At 45.1% G+C, this 21381-nt stretch overlaps 1 protein-coding gene across 1 annotated transcript; it reads left to right on the top strand.

Annotated features, from left to right (window-relative positions):
• The first annotated feature begins 1510 nt into the window (after nucleotides 1-1510).
• Nucleotides 1511-21141, top strand: Gpn1 (GPN-loop GTPase 1). The gene is made up of 14 exons (XM_059248546.1): nucleotides 1511-1649; nucleotides 2229-2322; nucleotides 4402-4441; nucleotides 5337-5403; nucleotides 6351-6388; nucleotides 8342-8420; nucleotides 8689-8783; nucleotides 11177-11222; nucleotides 11845-11991; nucleotides 12199-12281; nucleotides 13259-13298; nucleotides 14957-15047; nucleotides 19126-19233; nucleotides 20516-21141. The coding sequence occupies exons 1-14, from the start codon at nucleotides 1539-1541 to the stop codon at nucleotides 20596-20598; spliced, it is 1122 nt and encodes a 373-aa protein (XP_059104529.1). The 5' UTR covers nucleotides 1511-1538; the 3' UTR covers nucleotides 20599-21141.
• Nucleotides 21142-21381: the final 240 nt, after the last annotated feature.

Below are 21381 nucleotides of genomic sequence, written 5' to 3'. Positions count from 1 at the left end.
CTCCCACAAGTTGTCTTCTTACATACAAACTATGGCATGCATACCCACATACGTGCACTCATACACATAACTGTAATTAAAAAGACCCCAGATTTAAATGTCACCACGGCTGAACTAACAACTGTATGTCTACTGCCAGCCAAAGAATTTTCCCATCAAGTCACCTACCTATATCGCCACTAGAAAGCAACACAAGCCGGACCATGCTGCCCGAAGAGGGCCTTAGTCAGGTCAGGTCAATCATTGTCCATCTGAGAATTTGAGACAGGGTCGCTCGCTAACCCTGGAGCTCCCTAATTTGACTAAGCTAGCTGGCCAGTGAACTCCAGGGTTCCTCCCATCTCTGACTCCCAAGCCCTGGGATCGTAGGCACATGACACCATGCTTGGGCTTTTATGTGAGTGCTGGGGACGGAGCTCTGGTCCTTACCCTTGTGCAGCAAACACTTTACCAACTGAGTCATCTCATTGTCTTCACTTTATTATATGATATATATATATCCTCCTATATATTATTAGATAATATGTATCATTATATACACATATATATTACACACACACACACACACATATATATATATATATTCACCTTTTTGCTTTGCAAGAGTTTTATCCACTCTGCAAGAATGTCAACAAAACCAAGGGCTACCCCTGACCTACAGCCCTAGTCCTTTACCCGCCCCCTTTTTTTGTGCTACCTCTCTCTTAAACGGGACTTTTTTTAGGAGTTTTACTTTGGTTCACTTGGGCCTTTGATTTTTTTTTTCTCACGATCTATCTAGTCTTTTCTTCTTCCCTTGGACAAATGGACATACAGATGGGCAACTAAAACATTTTTGGTCACAGTCTCTTGTCATACGGACTTTCCCTCACGAGATTCATCCTACCGGCCTCTACTCATACGCCTCACTATTAATTACTCAGCTACACTTGGGCCACAAACACCGCTTTGTTCTTTGATCCCCTTCGCATTAGGTGAGGACTCTGCCTCAACTATTTCTTCTGTTTTTTCTAGGACAGTATTCATTCTATCTTTCAAGTGTTACCCTAATTTTTACCTAATATTTTCTGTGATACAATGACCTTTAAAAACTTTTTTTTTTCCTTCTTGGCTAATAAGATAGAAGGTGGATTGACATCTTAGCAGCTCACCTCACAATCTTGACAGGCTTGCGATCCCACCTCGTTTCGCCCCTAGAGACACGATCTTTGCCCCTCTCAGGCCCTACCTCACCCCTGTCAACTCTTCCTGGTTCCGTACACTCCCCCTCACTTGTCCAAAGCCCCTGCTTGGCAGCTGGAGCGTCTAAAACATTCCCGGAGAGTCTGACGCCTAGAAGCCCTTCTGGATCTCCGCAGGTTTGAGCGGTTTGGATATTCCGGCCAATTGTAGCCCTCAATGCAGCGAGGCAGGATCATCCCACCAATCGTAGCTCTAAACACAGAGAGGGAGGATTCTCCGGCCAATCGCAGCCCGGAATGCCGCGAGTCTCCAGCCCGCTGGCGTCTCCGTGGAGCGGTGGGCGTGGCTGAGGAAAGATGGCGGCGCCCGTGGCTCCGGCTGAGCCCCAAGCTTCCGGGGCTCCCCAGCTCCCCGTGTGTCTCCTGGTGTTGGGAATGGCGGGGTCCGGGAAAACTACCTTCGTACAGGTGACGTGCACTGCGCGGAAGCGGTAGTAGCGCTCGACAGGTTGCCTGTGGCCATGGAGGACCGGAAGAAGTTGTCTGGGGAATTGGAAGGGTCTAGGCGCGTGGTGTTCTTGCCTCTGACTCCCGAAGGCTCGAACCCTAGCCTGGGTCACTTAAGGCAGCCTTTGGGTAACCATAGTGCATGTTTGGTACAACTGAAATTGCCTTTTTGGCAATTCATGAGCAGCTTTTTGGAAGGCCCCGGGCTTAAAAGAGTAGGGGGGATATAATGCCAGCACCCTGGTTTTGCGTGAGGAGTTGTGAAAGAATGACTTCTTTCGACCCAAGACGTTCCAAGTTCCGAGTATAGAGCGAAAATGGAATCGACAGGGTTCTTGCTTTCACGGTGTTTAATGTTTTAGTGAAGGAGATGAGGGGCGGGGAGCCCCAAACCCTTACAGGGCCATTCAAAGTCAGTGAAGAGGTGATGGAGGGGAGAGGAGGCCCGCTAGATGGGTTTTAAACAGAGTTTGTTGTTGAGCAAGCGTAATAGGTGGAGGGAAGAATGAAAATGTTACAGATTATTCCCTGCTTTTGCAGAGGCTCACAGGACACCTGCACAACAGAGGCTCCCCACCTTACGTCATCAACCTGGACCCAGCTGTGCATGAAGTCCCCTTTCCCGCCAATATTGGTGAGTGCCTGCAGTTTTCTTTCTTTCCTGAACTAACTATCTACTTTTTATTTTCTTTGGATTTGCCCGAGTTCCACAACAGGCTTCTTCCTTACTGAGATTTATCCCTCTCTTTATCTAATGGCTCCTAAGGTGTGTGTCATTTTCATTCTCCTCTCTCGCTCTCTTTTGTCCTTAGTGTGTGACACTGTTGTAATGGATTGGAGAAGTCACATTAAGTCAGGCTATATAAAGAAAAAAGTGACACATAAATCATTCAGTTTCTTTTATCAGTGTTGTAGTAAGAGTTTATGAGTTCTGCTAGAATTCACTCTGATCCGTAGGAAGGTCCCTTCCATTCCCAAAAGTGTGTGTATGTGTGGGGGGCCGGATTTAAAAATAGGCATTGCATCTCAAAAAAACAAACAAACAAGAAATGCATTGCTCTGAGGAGAGTTTCTGACTGACACTATCAGAAAGATTAAGTATGGGTGTTATCCAAGAGAGTCTGAGGCACAGTATTTTAAGAGTTCGGGGTCAGTAAGACCTACCTAGCCAAACACTGCTTGTTGTTGTTGTTGTTTTTTAATAAAGAAAAAATGGGGAGTGAGGGGTAGATTCATTATGAAAGTGTATGCGATCCAGTGACAAGGTTCTTGCTGGGTTCAGGCTTCCTGATTCCTAAGCTATAACTATCACTTGTTAACCCTAGTAAGCTTCTTATACCCCAAATATATAAATTAAGGGGGAGGTGGGGAGATGTTGTTTTAAGAATCATAGATCATTTTGGGAAGATTTGGCAAAAAGTTTCCTATCCAAACTCGAGGATAAACTTGTAATATTGTTCCTCTCTTGGCTGGTGGGTCAATTTCTTATTTATTTATTTTTATTTTATGTGTACGGATGCTGTACCTGCGTCTGTGCACCATGGTATGTGCCTGATTCCTTCAGAGGCCAGAAGAGGGTGCCAGAACCCCTGGAACTTGACTTACGGACATTTGTGAGCCGCTCTGTAGGTGCTGGGAACTGAATCTGGGTCTTCTACAAGAACCACAAGTGCTCTTAATCACTGAGCCCAGCTCCTGGTGGATAGGTTTTGGTAGATCTCAGAAGATGGATTCTTTTTCCATATGTCTGTGAGTCGCCTTTATTACCAGGCAGTGGTTAGTAAGAAGTCTTCTTTTCTCGGTTTGAGGTTTCGTTTTGTTTTGTTTTTCCCCCTGTGCATGTGCCCAGTACCATTGAAATTGTCTAAAACTTTTAATCTTGTTTCAGACAATATCTATCATAATTAAGAGCTGCTAGCCTAACTTTTTTGTTTGTTTGAGACAGAGTCTCCCTATGTAGTCCTGGCTGGCTGTCCTGGAACTCACTTTGTAGACCAGGCTGGTCTCAGACTCACAGACATCTGCTGGACTCTGCCTCTGCCTCTTGAGTGCTGGGATTAAAAGTGTGCATCATCACACCTAGGAGCTCAACATTCTTTTTTTTTTTTTTTTTTTCTTTCGAGACAGGGTTTCTCCGTGTAGCTTTGCGCCTTTCCTGGAACTCACTTGGTAGCCCAGGCTGGCCTCGAACTCACAGAGACCCGCCTGGCTCTGCCTCCCGAGTGCTGGGATTAAAGGCGTGCGCCACCACCGCCCGGCCTCAACATTCTTCATAGGATACTTGGCAGTATCTTTAGTCAGGAAAGAAGCCATTGTAACTGGAGAAAGGTATAAGAAAATGCCGGTAAGAAGCCTAAGTCAGTTTTGGTGGCACTTCTGCAACCAACCTTAGCACTCAGGAGGCTGAGGCAGGAGAATTGCTCAGAGTTTGAGGATAGCTTGGACTCCATGGAAAGTTCAAAGCCAGTCCAGACAACTGAGACCGTGCCTCAAGAAGTAAAGTAACACCAGGCGGTGGTGGCGCACGCCTTTAATCCCAGCACTCGGGAGGCAGAACCAGGTAGATCTCTGTGAGTTCAAGGCCAGGCTGGTCTACAGAGTGAGTTCCAGGAAAGGCATCAAAACTACAGAGAAACCCTGTCTTAAAAAACAAACAAACAAACAAAAAACAAAAAAGGAGTAAAATAAACCATGATCTCTCTTTTCCCCTCAGATATTCGCGACACAGTGAAGTATAAAGAAGTCATGAAGCAGTATCCTTTTCTTCATCTGCTGTGGGTGGACTCGTCCCTGGAGAATTGCTCCCCACGTTGACAGACTGGCTTGCCTGTCAAATCATGAGATACACAAGTAGAAAACTTACTTCTAAGTGATCGTGTTAAAAAGATGTGAGATGAGTAAGATGAATGCAGGAGAGAGCAGAGATTTCCAGCCATCCTACCCTACCGTTTGATTTCAGTTTTCTTGACATGCACAGACTCCAGGTATTGTAATCAGAGAGCAGAATTGAGTGGCCAGCTGTTAACTGCCCGGGTCCAGTGAAGTGATGTTGTCTTGGGTGAGACAGTCATTGATAACTATGAATTCAACCAGGAAACTCAGAAAAATATGTTGAGTTGGATTAATTCTTATGGATTGATTTCAGCATGGCATGTGGCTCTCTGTAAGTACTTTTAGGTTGCTTGGTTAGTTAGGATCAGAATAAAGAGTGTTACATGTAGTCCTGGCGGGGATGGAACTCACTGTCCCCCGGCTAGCCTGAAATCCACAGAGATCTGCCTGCCTCTGCCTCCTGAATGCTGGGATTAAATGCGTGGGCTCCCACGTCTGGCTGCGTAGATGATTTTAATGACGGATGCCAGCAGCCTGTCACTGTTGACACGTCTGTGTATTCACTACGTTTTGGCCATTCCGTTGTCTTTATCTTGTGTGACCGTCCCTAAAATGATAGATGAACAAGGAGGCCCTTGCTAGTCAATGGTTCTTGGAATGTCAAGGTTGTGTGGTTGTCAAGACTGGTTTGCCAGTACCCATTAATTGAACACTAATACTGTTACATACTGAACATATGCTGTTGGATGAATGACAGTCTAGATATGAATCATATAATCTCATATGTGCAACTTAAATCCTTAACTGAACGCTCAGATACGGACTTGGGCCAAATGGTGGCATAGTGACCTCACTCAATCTCTTTGCTACCAGATTTGATCAGGTAAGGCTTCTTTTATATTTATAGGCATGGTACTATAAAAATCTGACTGTGGCCGGGCGGTGGTGGCGCACGCCTTTAATCCCAGCACTCAGGAGGCAGAGCCAGGCGGATCTCTGTGAGTTCAAGGCCAGCCTGGGCTACCAAGTGAGTCCCAGGAAAGGCACAAAGCTACACAGAGAAACCCTGTCTCGAAAAACCAAAAAAAAAAAAAAAAAAATCTGACTCTGAATATGCTCCTGCTTGATCACATTGATAAAGAAGAGCAGCAAAAATGGAGAAATACCAAAAATAAGCAGGCATTTTGGTAGAGAGAAATAACCTCTGACTGCGTTGGGACACTTCACATTTAACGTTTGTGAGAGAACCAAATAGAAATCCAAGAGACCTGGCTTCTTTCTGTGACCTGTTACCGGCTTATGGTGTTACTGAGGGTACAGGGCACTGCGATTAGCCACAGCAAGGGAGGTGAAATAATGACCCTTTTTTCTTGTAAGGAGTATTTGCCATTCTCTAGATTTTCCCTGTCACTTACTCCCATGAGAGTGGCTTATAATCACTACATTTTACTCTGGTTCTGCTACTTGAGACATTGACATTTGACCAAAGCCAGGATGGTGTGTAACTGAATTCCCAGCTCAGGAGCATGAAGCAGGAGAATCACACGGAGCTGAGGTTCACAGTATGCCTGACCCTGGCTCTTTAAAGCAGACAAATGTGGCCAATGTGTTAAGGGACCCTGATGCCACAGTGACAGGCCAGGTCTGGCGCTGTGCTCCAGGTTGCAATGCTGTTGCTGTGGCTCTGCCTCTCTGCATCGAGGAGGCCATTGCTTGGTGTTCTTGGGTTATGCCTTGTGATGGTGCATTTAACACATACCACCCTGGAGGGTGACCTCTGGTGTCGTGTTGGAATTAGATGGTGTTACAGTTGACATCTTTTTCTTCTAGGTGATGAAATTTATCGAGAAGGCCCAGAACACATTCAGGTAGGTGGTTTGAGTTGACTGGTTGTCTCTGATACAGTTCTAGACCTTTGAGAGGATTTGGTGACCTTTGAACCCTGAAAGTGTGTTAACTGAGACAAGTCATTAGAAATGAAAAGAAAGAAAGGTGGACAATAAAATCGTTGAGATAACATATAATACAGAGGATTACTTCCAGTTATTTTGGTCCCTCCCCGCCAACACTTCTCTTTCTTTTTCTGTGACTTTTGGAGAAACACTTACTGTTTTCTCCTTTCTCAGATTAAGGGAGAAAGACTTTTGCTCTTTGTTTGAGAGAGCACAGTCGACCATGATGGGGAGGACATCATTTCTCTCCATTAACTATTATTAAAGTTTGGATATGTTTACTTTTTCTTTTTTTGTAGTTTTCTGTCAGATTTTAAAGCTATAAAAGAGGGGAAGACATCTGTATTATCTGTCTCAGTCACAACATCCTAAAACAAAATACTACTGCTGCCAGCAGATCCATTGTACGCATTTCTGATGAAATTCAGTAGAGAAACTCTGTCTCGACAAACAAAAAAACAAAACCAAATTAAAAGCATGTGCCAGCGAGATGGCTCAGCAGGTAGAGGCGCCTGCAGCCACGCCTGATGACCCGAGTCTGATTCCTGGGACCCCTATGGTGGGAGCAGAGAACTCCCACAAGTTGACCTCTGGCCTCCGCATGTCTCCTCTGTACTTTTACATGTAAACTACATAAATGTAATAAAAAGGTTATTGTAAAAGAATACATATTTGAAACATGAAACTGTCCTTCTCAGTCCTAGTAACAATTGCTGTTATTCGCTGATTGGCGTTTCACCTATTTCTATGCATAAAGTATTGCAAAGATGGGATTATAATCGAGGCAGATTTTTGTTTTCATTAGAAAAAATAGCAAGGCCTGGAGAGATGGCTCAGCCGTGGAAGGCTAGGCTCACAACCAGAAATATCAGAAAAAAAACAACAAAACAGTTTTTTTGTTTTGTTTTGGTTTGGTTTCGAGATAGGGTTTCTCTGTGTAGCCCTGGCTGTCCTGGAACTCACGCTATAGACCAGGCTGGTCTTGAACTCACAGAGATCCACCTGCCTCTACCTCTCGAGTGCTGGGATTAAAGACATGTGCTTCCACCTCCAGGCCAAAAAAGGTTCTTTGAGATCACATTCTGTAGTTTTCTTTTTTAAAATGTATTTTATTATATTTACATACTGGTGCATGGATCATGATTGTTTAATTTCACACACCTCACCAACACACTCATTAACAGTCACTCCTTAATTTCCCTTCTCGGTTTCCCTAGTGCCCGTCCTGTATTTTTTTGCTAACTTTCTTATTAGTTTATTCTCATGGGGATTGATTGGACTCAGGGTGTCAAACACCCTAAGCCCATGCTCAGCCTGTGTTTGATCCTGACTTACATCCCTATCTCCAAGTTTGTCTGTTTCTAAAATACTTAATAAGATACAGTTTACATGACATCCAAGTGTACAAGTCAGTGGCTTCTAATACGACCAGAGTTGTACACAGGCTTGTGTAACTGTCAGTGCGGTCAATTTTAGAATGTTCTATAGGCAGTAGTATTCCCCCACCCCCCCCATTCCTCCATTTCTTCTCCTTCCCTCCACGCCTCCCTACGAAACAAGATGCTTCCCAAGAGAGCTGCGTTCTGATTTTGCTAATGTCTCATTGGTAGCGAAGGGTTTCAGTAATTACACTGTTTCCTCTCTGATTACTTACAACAACTTGTGCTGTGCTGTTTCTTCTCCTTGTTATGCATATTGTACCTGGAGCAAGCTCTTGGGAATGCGCAGTTTTAGGGCATGGTAGGACTGTGGTTGGCAGTGTGCAGAGGTTATTGCAGTCTTGGGTCAGCAGACATTGAGCATTCTCTGTGATGGAATATCTTCAGAATTGCCCAAGTATAACACCCCTTAATGGTCTCCTTGACCCAGATATGTCTTGATTGACACACCCGGACAGATTGAAGTGTTCACCTGGTCAGCTTCTGGGACCATCATCACCGAGGCCCTGGTGAGTGTTCTGGGTCTTGTTCCTGAGAGCATGTGGAGGGTTAGCTCAGCCTCTGTCTACTGCCTGGGCTGAATACGAGAGGGAGAGGGAGAGAGCGAGAGAGAGAGAGAGAGAGAGAGAGAGAGAGAGAGAGAGAGAGAGAGAGAGAGAGAGGGAGGCTCTGCACGCCCTGTCAACAGTGCTGCTCTCTTACAAGAAAGGGAGGAGAGGAGTACGGGAGCAAGTGATGAGCCCCGTGATTAAGACTTCACTTCCTCTGTGGTTCTAGGCATCCTCATTTCCAACAGTGGTCATCTACGTGATGGACACGTCCCGAAGTACTAACCCGGTGACCTTCATGTCCAATATGCTGTATGCGTGCAGGTAACTGGTGGTTGGTAGGCATGGTGTTCTGCCAGCTGTGAGGCTGCTTTCTCTTTCTCCTATCTATCTATCTATTTGTCTGTCTGTCTGTCTATCAATCATCCATCTACTATCTGTCTATCTCTATCTATCTATCTATCTATCTATCTATCTATCTATCTATCTATCTATCATCAATCATCTGTCTGTCTGTCTATCAATCATCCATCTACTATCTGTCTGTCTGTCTATCTATCTATCTATATCTATCTGTCTATCTATCTATCTATCTATCTATCTATCTATCTATCTATCATCTGTCTGTCTGTCTATCTATCTATTTATTGGTTTTTTGAGACAGAGTTTCTCTGTGTAATAGCCCTAGCTGTTCTCGAACTCACTCTGTAGACAAGGTTGGCTTCAAACTCACAGAGATCCACCTGCCTCTGCCTCCCGAGTGCTGGGATTAAAGGCATGTGCCACCACCACCCGGCTCTCCTTTTTATTTTTTAAAGACATTTACTTACTTATTTGTATGTATGTGGGCCTGTATGGTTGTATGTGTACCATGTGTGCAGGAGCTTGTGGAGGCAAGAAGAGGATGTCAGATCTCTTCAAACTTGAGTTACAGGTGGTTGTGAGCCACCATGTAGGTGCTGGGAACTGAACCTGGGTCCTCTGTATAAGCAGTAAGTGCTCTTAACTGCTGAGCCATATCTTCAGCTGTATTTTATCTGACTTTATTCCCCTTTTGGTTTTGAGTCCTGGTTATATACCTCTGGATTTGTGATCATCTATATTTACAGATTGTCCTGAGTCAGGAGAAGGCCAGTAAAGAGAGACGTGTACTATTGGCATTTTCTCTCAGCGTCTTCTTCCCTTGCCTGTCAGAGAAGTAGGTGGTGGTTATTCCCAACTGGGTGAGAGCCAAGTCAGGATAGAATCAGTTCTCTGGTATAAATGGTGCTTAGATTTTGTATAAGTAATATAAAAATGTAACATGAGGAGACACCAGGAATAAAAAGTTTTATCAAAACGAGGGGTAGTGGTGCTTTCCTATAATCCCAAGTCAGGAGGTGAAGGAGGGCAAATTCAAGGTCAGTATAGAGTATGGAGTAAGACCCTGCCATAACATTAAGAACAATAATAACAGAAAGATTATAGTTATCATCCCAACATGTACTAGTTTGTCCCAGATGTTGCATTGGGAGAAAAAAAGTTGCTTCACGGTTTGCTGTGAATGCAGACTGAAGTTTTAGGAGAGTGCTATGGAGACTGACAGGAGCCATCACCAGGATGCTGAGTCTCGGAGTAAACATCATATTGGATGCAAGACGTCCTAGCATAGGAAGATAGCATTGCTCCACCCTTATGTTAAGGAGTAAAACACATGTCCTTGATTATCCTGAGAGTAGAGTCATTTCACGGTGCGTTCATAGCTCAGAATGTCAGAGGATCGGGAATGTAGCTCAGCAGGAGAGGGTGTGCCTCTGACTTTCCAGGCCTGGGTCAGCCATCAGGACTGCGGACATTAATAAAGGGTAAGGGGAGCTCAACTTAAAACAATTCATGATGCACGCCTTAAGTGTATATAATTTTATCTTGGGCATCTACCTCAGGAAATGTGGGAAATTTTCAACCTGCAGGACAATGTTTCCGGAGGCTGAAGCAAGAGAATGGCCATAAATTCAAGCCCATCCTGGACAGTGGGCTAAGAAATTCTAGGCTAGTGCAGGCTACAGAATGAGACAGCAAAAATTGTATACATTTACATGGCATTTGTATGGATTAAAGGAGATAATGTGTATACATGTGGAAGTGCCTACCAGAGTAACCATCCTGTTTTGGGTATTCAGTAAATGCTCATTCCCTGCACTTGGGTAACAAAAGAGAGAATTATTTGATAAAATATTAAAAAGGATCACTATCAACACGGTATGGGCTGGAGGTTAGTTGCTGGCTTGATGTTGGTGGTCATTTTCCTTTGGCAGAGGAGACTCAGTACCACTTACAATTCACTCTGAAGGTTTTCCTGTTCTCTTTTCTTAGTCCCAAGAGCTTGAATGCCTTTAGTTGTTTTTAAAAATAAACTCTTTTTTTTTTTTTTTTTTTGTTTTATGAGACAGGGTTTCTCTGTGTAGCTTTGCGCCTTTCCTGGAACTCGCTCTGTAGACCAGGCTGGCCTCGAATTCACAGAGATTCGCCTGGCTCTGCCTCCCGAGTGCTGGGATTAAAGGCGTGCGCCACCACTGCCCGGCAATAAACTCTTACTATATGTCCAGACTGGCCTTGAACTCATGAACTTCCTGCCTCTGCCTTTTGAGTACTGGAATTACAAGCATGTGCCGTTATGCTTGGCATTAAATGCGTTTAATAATGCTGGCTCCATCTTTGATTTTTTTTTTTTTTTTCAGCATCTTGTACAAAACCAAGCTGCCTTTCATTGTGGTCATGAACAAAGTAAGTGCTGCTTCCTGTGGGGATGTCAACATGTTTCTAACACAGAGCCATGACTGACGTTAGAGGTCTGGATAGGTGTGAAGAGTGACTTCAAGTGCTGTCAGCAGATTAAGATTTTACTACAGAGGCGGGGTGGTGGTAGTGCATGCTTTTGATCCCAACTCTTGAGAGGCAGAGGCAGGCAGATCTCTGAGTTAGAGGCTAGGGTAGTCTGCAGAGTGAGTTCCAGGACAGTCAGAAACTCTATCTTGAAAAATCAGAAGAAAAAAAAAAAAAAGATTTTACTACAGAAAGTCGGAGGGACATCAGGGGAGTGGGTGCCGCCTCTCACCCAGTGATTGTAGGGCGGACAGCCTAACCCATCAGCCAGAGTGATTCAGTCATCCCTCAGCCTCTGGGATTCTGTGTCAGTAGAGGAGCAGCAGTCCACTGGGAATGCTGATCAGAGGCAAGGCAGATTTCCTTAGGGTTTGTTGCAGTGGAGCTGGGAACAGGGGAGCCGGAGAAGGAAACTCTGTGGATGCTGAGTTCTTGGCGGTCACCACTTACGTAAATGATTTTTGCCCTGGTTTAGTTGTGCTCTTGATTCAGGTTGCTGATGCCTGCCTTCTCTCTGGCACAGACGGACATCATCGACCACAGCTTTGCAGTGGAGTGGATGCAGGACTTTGAGGCTTTCCAAGATGCCTTGAACCAAGAGACTACCTACGTCAGTAACCTGACTCGCTCCATGAGCCTGGTGTTGGATGAGTTTTACAGCTCCCTCCGGGTAAATTTATCTCCTGATGTAGTGGTGGTTGCTGCAGATAATGTCTTACCATAGCCTTAGTGGGCTTTGAGCCAGTGCTAAAAGGAAATGCTTTACATTCTGTAAAACAGCCTCTGCTGCGTTGCTTAGTAAAGGGGGTTCATGGGCTGGGATGCAGCTTAGTAGCAGAGTCCTTGCCTAGCACACACATTCATGCTTTCTTGGCAGGTGGTGGGTGTCTCTGCTGTGGTGGGCACCGGCTTCGATGAACTCTGTGCTCAGGTCGCCAGTGCTGCCGAGGAGTACGAAAGGTGAGGATGAGGGAAGGACCGTTGATGCGTTCTTCGTCACCGACCGACCATCCTCACGTGGTGGTCGGGCCAGGAGAGGCATCTCCATCTTCTGTGGGAAGTGTATTTACTTGCCTATGTGTATCAGACCTGGCCACACTCAGAAGTGACAAGTGCCTGTTCCCTTCTTTGAAAAGGTAGACGTATAAAGTGTTCACTGCTCTGAGTGGTTGCCAGGCAGGGGCCATCAGGCCTGTTCTGAGAAGAGCCACTTGGTAGATATTACAAGCTTCGTGGGCAACTTCTCACGTCTGTTGTTGTAGGACAAAAGACCTGTAGATGTTCAGAAACAAGATCATGGTTATGTCCCTGTAAGACCTCACCTGCATCACGGGCGTGGTGTGGACTTGGCACTGAGGTTGCTGTATTATGTGAAAAAGTATACGCTAAGTCCTATCACAGTCATTGACACCTCCTGGAGACACTTCATTGCTGACCGTGGGGTCCCATTCACCTGTGACACTGAGACCATGACCTACCTCATGGGCTGCTTGTGAGCATGCTGCTTCGGCTTCCTAGTTTGATCCTAAGGACGACATAGTGGTTGCCAGGCAACATTATTTTCCCACTCATGAACCGTCAAGGTTTTTTGTGTACGTTTCCCAGGCTCAGGATGCAGTCTGTTCTGTTGTCGCTCGGGCCCATCACTTCCTTATGCACTGGGCTTCCTGAGCAACAGCCCATCTCCTTACCTGTTTCCTCACACCAGTGACGAGCCCCTCAGTCCCTCAGCTGGGGTGGCTTCACTGTTAGCTTTTACAGCAGCCCTTAGGTGTTGTTGAATTCTACAGAGCAGACTCAGTGATGCGGAGGGTGTGCAGGGGACTCCAGTGAGGTCAGGTCTTTGTTGCAGGCAGTTTTAAGTAAACAAGGAATAGGTCGGGGTGGGTGGTGTGGGTTATTCGGGAGAGGAACTTAAAAGGCATTTCTTTCTCCAGGGAATATCGGCCTGAATACGAGCGCCTGAAGAAATCACTGGTAAGAGGGAGAGTATGTTAGAGCTATCAGAGAGTCCTTCTGACCCACACATGGCACAGGCCTGCAGTCCCAGCCAGTCACCAGAGACTGGTGGGGGACTCTTGAGCGGAGGAGTTGGGGACCAGCTGGTATGCTGGCCTGTGCTGTAATCTGCACTCAGGTAGGAGGGATGAGAAGGAAAGAAGGTTTGGAGACAGGGTTTCTCTCTGTAGCCCAGGCTGTCCTGGAACTCACTCTGTAGACCAGGCTGGTCTCGAACTCGTAGAGATGTGCTTGTCTCTGCCTCCCGAGTGTTGGGATTAAAGACATGTGCTACCACTGCTTAGCTTGTATTTTTTTCCCCCGGCTTTATTGAGATATAATTGACTAATGGAATTTCAGTGTTTTTTTAAAATTCTTGCATTTTTTTTGTTTGTTTTGTTTTTTTCATTTTTGGTAGTGCTCTAACACTGAGCTGTGTGCCCAACCCTGTTTGGTTTTGAGTTGAGGTCTCACTGTACCCCAGGCTGGTCTAAAATTCTGGGGCTCTAGTGCTCTCTTATCTCAGCCACCTGAGCCGGTGGGACTGCAGGCCTGTGACACCACGTCCCATCTCAAACCCTTGTTCATTGACATTGGTAAGGCTGTGTGTAATTGTCTGTATGCAGAAAGGCCTCCTAGCAACCTTTCTTCTCTTCGTATGTGAATATTTATCCTTCTTTTGCCTCATCCTTCTGAGTGCTGGGATTACAGTCTGAGCACCACACAGGCTTTGTATCTGAATTTTTAAAATGTATCAGAGTTTTGCTGAAGTATATTTACCAAGACCTCTTTATGCCCTACCTCACCCAGCCTCCGAGGTCAGCTTTAAGCCTTGGTGTAGGATGTTGAAGATTAGAGGCTGTCACACAGCTCTCGTCCCAAATGCTAACTTGAGTCCCCCATTGTCAGAGCCTGCATTGGGTCCTTTCTCCGAGGGCCTTGCAAGCTCCACTTGAGGGTTCTTTGGTCATGGTTTTGGGTGTAAGCCCTGAAGCTCTGAATTAGTTCATTCAGCACGTGACTGAGAATCTGCTGCCGCTTGGACCTACATGACTCACTGGTTTGTCTCCATGTCTGTCATCCTTTACCAGCCTCTAGTACTTTATAATTCCTAATCTCTTTGTGAAAGGGTACCGTCTTGGGCCTGGGGACCTAGCTCAGTTGGTTGAGAGTCTTTTTAGCATGTATTGTGCTTGTTCTTAGGTGGTGGACCCTATTAACTTCAGCATCATCCGTTGTTACATAGAGAGTTTTGGGGTGGGTGGCCTACACTACATGAGACCCTGCCTTTTAAAAAAAAAATCAAACTGGCATCTAATTTATGCATCTTTATTACTTTGCTTTATTTCTTTGTTCTGGAGATTGAAACCAGTGCGTCACATCTGCTGAGCACCTAGCTTCTCACTTATAAGCCCTGCCCCAGAGATCTCCTTTAAAAACAAAGTTACAGTCTTTTAAATTTATTTGTATCTGGAGGTCAAAGGACAGCTTGCAGGAGTCCGTTCTCTCCTATCATGTGGGGTCCGCAGATGAGATTTAGGTCGTCCCTCGTGGCCAGTACTTAACACCACTGAGCCATCTCACTAGCCCGGGATCTGCTGGTTTAACCTGAGGACATTCATTCCCTCCGTCTGTAGGCGAGTGCCCAGAGTGATCAGCAGAAGGAGCAACTGGAACGCCTTCGGAAGGACATGGGCTCCGTAGCCCTGGACACAGGGACTGGCAAAGGTATCGGAAGGGCGCTTGGTGAGGGCAGAGAATAGGGGTGGAGCACCCAGCAGCAGTCTGTGTGTAAACGAGCAAGAGAAAGGATGGGGCGATGGGAGACGAGCATACACGGGTCTGCAAAGTGACCCGGGACAGAAAGTACCCGAGGGTGGTGTGCGCTTTATACTGCTCTGAGGTCCTTTTGGAAGTTTTGTACTTTGGCAAAGTGCTCTGGCTGGTTTTTTTTTTTTTTTTTTTTTTTTTTTTTGACAGTGTGTTATAACTGAATTTTAGATATTATTTAAAATTCATGCAAATATGATGATCTTTTATTTTGAATCTTTCTGTGTATACTTCCTAAAATAAAGATTTTATTTTATAAAACCTCAGTATAACCAGGAGGTGGTAGTGCATACTTTTAATCCTAGCACCCGGGAGGCAGAGGCAGGCAGATCTCTGCATTCGAGGCCAGCCTGGTCTACAGAGTTCCAGGACAGCCAGGGCTACACAGAGAAACTCTGTCTCAAAAAACCAAACCAAACCAAACCAAAACACCTCTGTACAATGAGGAACAACGAGGAGATCAGCATGGAGACACTATTGTCTAATGCATGGCCTTACTTAGGTGCAGCCATTTCCCTTCAGAGCAGACTTAGCTCCTCAGCGTTGGGATTGAGAGCCCTTATCCACTGAGCTTATCCTGGACTTCCTGTTTATTCTGCTGGCTTCTTTCCTTACATGCCTGCACGTTTTAATTACGAAATGCTTCTTCGGTGTCTGCTCAGGCTGGGCTCCCTGGTGCTGTTCCTCTCCCTGCTATTCACACATTTGCTTTTCCACATGCACTTCCACATCAGCTTCTTGGCCTCCTAGAAGGCTTTGGCAATTGTAAAGAGGTTGCCTTGTGCTGCTTACAAAGCTCAGGAAGAACTGACCTGACTGATCTCGCACCTTCCTCCTCAAGAGCAGGAAAAATTTTTGTATTTGGCAGGTCTTGTGTCTTTCTGGAATGTTATCCTGAGTATGTTTTGCATATTTCTTGTTACATTATGCAGTGGGTTTTGTCTTCCTTATTAGTGTCGTTACTGTTTTAAGCTGCCTGGTCTTCTAATGGTGTGGGTCTGGGTTGGGTTCTGTGTTTCAGTCTTTGATCCTGCTGCCTCACTCTTGGTTCTTCCCTCCTCTGTCCCCTTTCTTTCCTTCTGTCTGTTATTCTTATCACTGACCCTCAGAGGGGAGTGTCTAGGATGTGCTCATATTAAATAATAAATACCCCTGGGGCTGCAGAAATGGCTCGTCAGTTAAGAGCACTTGTTGCTCTTGTAGAGAACCAGGATTTAATTCCCAGCACCCCCATGATGGCTCATAACCACCCACTCCAGTTTCAGGGAATCCAGTACTCTTTTGATCTCCATGGGCATCAGGGTTACATGTGGTTTATAAACATACATGTAGGCAAAACACACACATAAAAGTAATAAGTCTAAAATACATATATACCCCACCTCCTCGAGAGGCAAGAAGATGGACTGCCCACAAAAAGCAGGGTGGAAATTTGTTGCAACTCTGTGGGACCCAGAAACCAAATAGATGGACTTTATTTTTTAATATATTTTATTTATATTTTTATTGTGATAATAAATTATAAGCTTTAGTGTTTTTTTTTTTTCTTCATATAGCAACATTTTTTTCTTGGGTACCTTATTAAAAGAAAGAAGCTTCTGTTGTGACCTTCGTTTGCTTATTTTCATCAGAGAACAGCAAGCTGGGAACCTGCCTGGGTAGCCAGTGACGTGAATGCTCCTGGGCCATTCCTGACACCTCTCCATCTTGAGTGTGTATATACCGAGGTCCTCCAGAGTCACAAATCCAGAGTTAAATCTCCTGCTGCTGCATCCAGATGGGAAGGGAAGGAGAGTCCGTGGATGATTTGAGAAAAGTCTCTAGTACATTTGGGTTATTCTTAGTTGAGTGTAGAAGGACATACACTGTCAGCATATTATGTCATTGTTCTATAAAGTCATAGGTCTCTTTTTCCCCCGAGACATGGTTTTGCTATACAGCTCTGGCTGTCCTGGAACTTGTTCTGTAGATCAAGCTGTCCTCGAACTCACAGAGATCTGCTTGCCTCTGCTCCTTAAGTGCTGGGAGTAAAGGTGTGCGCCACCATGCCTGGCTGGCCACTGAGATCAGCCTGTCTTCCACCCCTCCCTAGCTGCACTCCATAGCCTAACAGTCTCTGGAACAGGTCAGTGGTCACACCCTCACTGAGTCCTGGGCCAGGAATTTCTGGATCAGACTTTCTTCCCATTCTTAGGGCTTAGTCCTTATCCACCAAGTAGGGAATTTTACCTCTAATAGTATATTTGTGCTGGGAGCCATCCCTGGCGGTGGACAGGTCCCTGCAGAGGATGTAAGGAGTTGGCGAGGGAGAGAGGTAAGCCAGGCCATGGTGGTGGTGAGAATCTTGCAGCTATAAATAAATAAAGAGTGCTCCTTTATTTATACAGAATTTAGTAAGCAGAGATAGATTCATGTTGTTCCAAAACATAGATCATATCATTTTTGTCTTTGGACATGGGTTTCACTTCCTTTTGCTTATCTTTTAGTCATCATTAATAAACTATGACAGGACAGAGTTATCATTTCCAATCATTTTCCCTCAAGTTTTAACATCATTGATAAACAGTTATCTTTTATAGCCATTTTTACTCATTAACCCCATAACCCAATTTTTAAGAATCTAAAGGCGTATGACAGCCTGTTTTCAGGCTGGTAGATCCTGCTTCAAAGACACCTGGGCATATTGCCGTGTCCCAAGCAGTGTATTATTAAATCTTAATGGTCAGAGTGCCCAAGAAAAGTCCTCAGGCCAAAGCTGCTGCAGTTATTATTTAAATTTTGGCATAAAACAATGTTTATATTTTATATCTTTATAGAATTTTATATGTCTAATCCTGGCATTTTTTTGTTCCTTGGTCAAATGATGCCACAGTGACTCTGCATGAGCTAACTTCTCTAAGAAAGGGAGGTCCTGACATCTCATTCTCTTATCATCTTTCCACTCATTCTTTGCTTATCAGTATAAGTCCCTGTGTAGGGCAGAGGTGACTTCAGCTAGTCTAACTTAGTTGCTGTATATACCACATAATTGCCTAAGTGTACAGTGGGAAGAGGCTTGCAATTCTTCTCGTCCACCAAACCTTGTTAACCTTTTTAAGTTTACTTTGTTTTGAATATCTTGTCCCTAAGTAAGTACAGGGATAGATGTTTCAAGAATGTCTCATAGCCTCATAAAGAGACCTCTGGCTTCTTTAAGTGTGTCACAACCTCCAAGGCGTAACAAGACCTTCAAGTAGATGAGGATATATGTCTCCCTAAAAGTGGGAGGGGTAGTATGTTCAGGACTTTCCTGGGGAACCTTAGAAGCAGCATTCCTGGGAGAAGGCATAAAGGATTCATAAGGAATTTTCCATCAACCCAACATCCCCAAATTGTACAAATATTAAAAGTCCTCTAAGTACGCAACAGGTGGAGATGAAAACCAAAGGTGGCATGGCGGCCATCATGTGGCTCAGCTCTGCTGGATCTTTGTCAAGCAGCTGGGCTGGCCTATGACTTATGCCGGTCCCATCAGATATGGCTGCGCCATATTTGATTTTTTTTTTTTTACCCCCTTCCATTGCTTGAAGGTTGCCATGGCAGCTCTATTCCATATCATTTCACCCTGTATTTTCTTCAGACCTCCCCTGAACCTGTATCCCACCTAGAAGCTTCTACAGTCTTTAAACTATTGCCAGATTGCAACCTTATATTTCTTTATCTTTCATTGGAAAAAAACATATCTCCTTCTAGTCTGTGAGCTAGTGAGGCAGCGTGCTGGTGTTTCAGGGATACATTTCTTACGTTTTCCTCAGTGGAAATAAGGGGGCTCATGAAAGTGCTTTGTGAACTAAGCCCTGGTAGAAATGACAGGTGGAAGACTCACTCTCCTTCCTTCTGTTTGTCAAGAGCACTCTGATGCTGCCAGTGGATAGTCATAATTACTCAGAAGCAGCTCTTGAAGATGCATCTGTACTGACGAGTGTTTTAACCCCAGACAGTGTCTCTCCTGTGCTGGACCCTTCTGACTTGATCCTGACTCGAGGAACCTTGGATGAAGAGGATGAGGAGGCTGAGAGTGACACGGATGACATTGACCACAGAGGTGAGAGGTCGCTGATGGAGACAACACAGCACTCTGCTCGGGATTGACACTGTTGAGACTTTGAAGATCTGAGTATGTGGTCAATGGCAGGAAAGAGGATGCTAAACTAAACAGTGCCAACAAAGTTCCCTGTATGTTCTACATATATACATTTATGCCCCATGGTCTACTTGTGTTCCCTCGCTGTGACGGAACAGCCTGACAAAAAGCAGTTTAGTGTTGAAAGGGTTTATTTCATAATTCCAGGTTCCATCATTATGAGAAGTCAAGGCAGGGACTTCTCTCACATCCACGGTCAGGAGCAGAGAGCAGTGCATCCATACAGCCTCACTGTTCGTGTGCCCTCAGCTGGATTTTCCTCTCAAGACAGTCAGGAGCCCTGTCTAGGGAACGGTCTACACACAGTGGGCAGGATACCAAAACCCCAGTCCCATGCCTTTTATGTCTTGTAACTTCTGACTCATCTGCAGATGCCACTGTTTCTGTTACTGCTGTGTTGGTTAGTTGGTGATAAGGATGGACTCCAGGGCCTTCTGCTTGCTAAAAGCATGTGCCACTGAGCTACATCCTGAGTCCTTAATGTTTGGATTTTAAAAAGATGTATTTATTTTTACTTTATGTATGTGAATGTCTTGCCCGCATGTCTATGTACGCACTATGTGAATACTTGGTCCCTGCAGAGGTCAGAAGTCCCCTGGAACTGGAGGTACAGATGTTGTGACCCACCACGTGGGTGCTGGGCACAAAGCTGGGGCCTATTCAAGAGCAACCAATGCTCTTAACCGCTGAACCACCTCTCCAGCCCGAGTGATTTGTTTTGGATCTTTAACAGTCAAATATGGCGGTTCCCTACTTATTCCTAGCTCTTGGGTAGCTGAGGCAGTGGCTAACTCTACTCTAGATGTTTTTCTGTCTCTTGCCTCCCTAAGTAGACCTCCTTTTAGTTATTTATGAAGGGGATGTTCTCTTTACTTAGCTGCTGTGCACTTTGGCAACTTGATAAATAAGGCATGCTTCTAGAACCCGTTTCATTAATGGAAGTGTGAGTACTTAATGCTGTAAAAGTAGTTTCAGCCAGGTGTGGTGGCACATGCCTGGAACCCAGTGGTGGAGACTGAGGCAGGAGGACTTTGGATTCCAGGCCAGCTTGGGATCTATAGTGAGTCCCTGTCTTGAAAAAGTGAAGAATAATTTTCAAGTGTGGTTTCTGACGGGTGGGTGACAGGGCTGACTTGCTTGTTGTACCCTGAGGGTTTTAAAGGCGCACCCTTTTCTCCTGCAGTTACAGAGGAAAGCCGTGAAGAGCCAGCGTTTCAGAACTTCATGCAAGAATCAATGGCACAACATTGGAAGAGAAACAAGTAGCCCATCCCACTTGCTCCTGAGTCTGACATGCTGGGTCTCCACAGAGAGGTCCTTCCTGGGAGTCAAGGCTGCAGGCAAGAGCAGTTTCTCCAGGATAGTGACTTCTTTGAGGGAAACCGGACTTAGATGAAGTCAGGGTTGAAACTGGAGCTGGCAGGTGGGTGCCCATCCTTGGGAACTTCTCCTGGTATTTATACAAGGAAGTGTATTCTCACCGCTCTGGAAGCTGATAACTGTTGAGCCTAAAACTTGGAGTTGCATTGTTTGAACTCAAGTACTTTCGCTGCTGATGGGAAGGTTCTGAAGACGACTTTGGGTCTTGACCAGGCTGGACCGTGGACTCAGCTTCTTTAGCACTGTGCTTTTGCCTCTGCACCTCAAGTTGCTGTTCTTAAACAGGATGGGAGGGGACAACCTCAAACAGAGGGGCAGTGCAGTGCCCTTGGCAGCCAGAGCTGGTATGAGATGTGCTCCCACGAGGTAACATTATAAAGAGTTCTGTTTGAAGGGTGACTTGGATAAAGTTTTTAACTTTGTGATAAACCTGTCTGTCATGATTTCAAGTTAGAAATTACGTGATCACTAATCGATTCACCGTTAGTTAGAACTGAGCTTTAAAGGCAGGTCTGGCAGGATGTAATGTGTCATTTAGTTTCCCATGTGCATTACCTAGCCAGGTCCTGTTTATATTGTCCTTAGAACAGTGTAGAGCATTGTGACCACAGGATTTGGCTAGGTATCCATTCAATAACATAACCAGAAGGGTTTGCCCTGGTTCTCAGA

Source organism: Peromyscus eremicus, chromosome 22, assembly GCF_949786415.1.
Source record: "Peromyscus eremicus chromosome 22, PerEre_H2_v1, whole genome shotgun sequence".
Taxonomy (NCBI): domain Eukaryota; kingdom Metazoa; phylum Chordata; class Mammalia; order Rodentia; family Cricetidae; genus Peromyscus; species Peromyscus eremicus.
The sequence above is the reverse complement of the archived record's forward strand: the minus strand, read 5'-3'. Positions and strand labels throughout refer to the sequence as shown.

Excerpts from the sequence above, each read along its gene's own strand:
- Gpn1 (XM_059248546.1), top strand. The coding sequence starts at position 1,539 with ATGGCGGCGCCCGTGGCTCCGGCTGAGCCCCAAGCTTCCGGGGCTCCC. Across the intron at positions 5,404-6,350 it reads TTGCTACCAGATTTGATCAG|GTGATGAAATTTATCGAGAA; the intron begins GTAAGGCTTCTT and ends TTTTTCTTCTAG. Across the intron at positions 11,223-11,844 it reads TCATTGTGGTCATGAACAAA|ACGGACATCATCGACCACAG; the intron begins GTAAGTGCTGCT and ends TCTCTGGCACAG.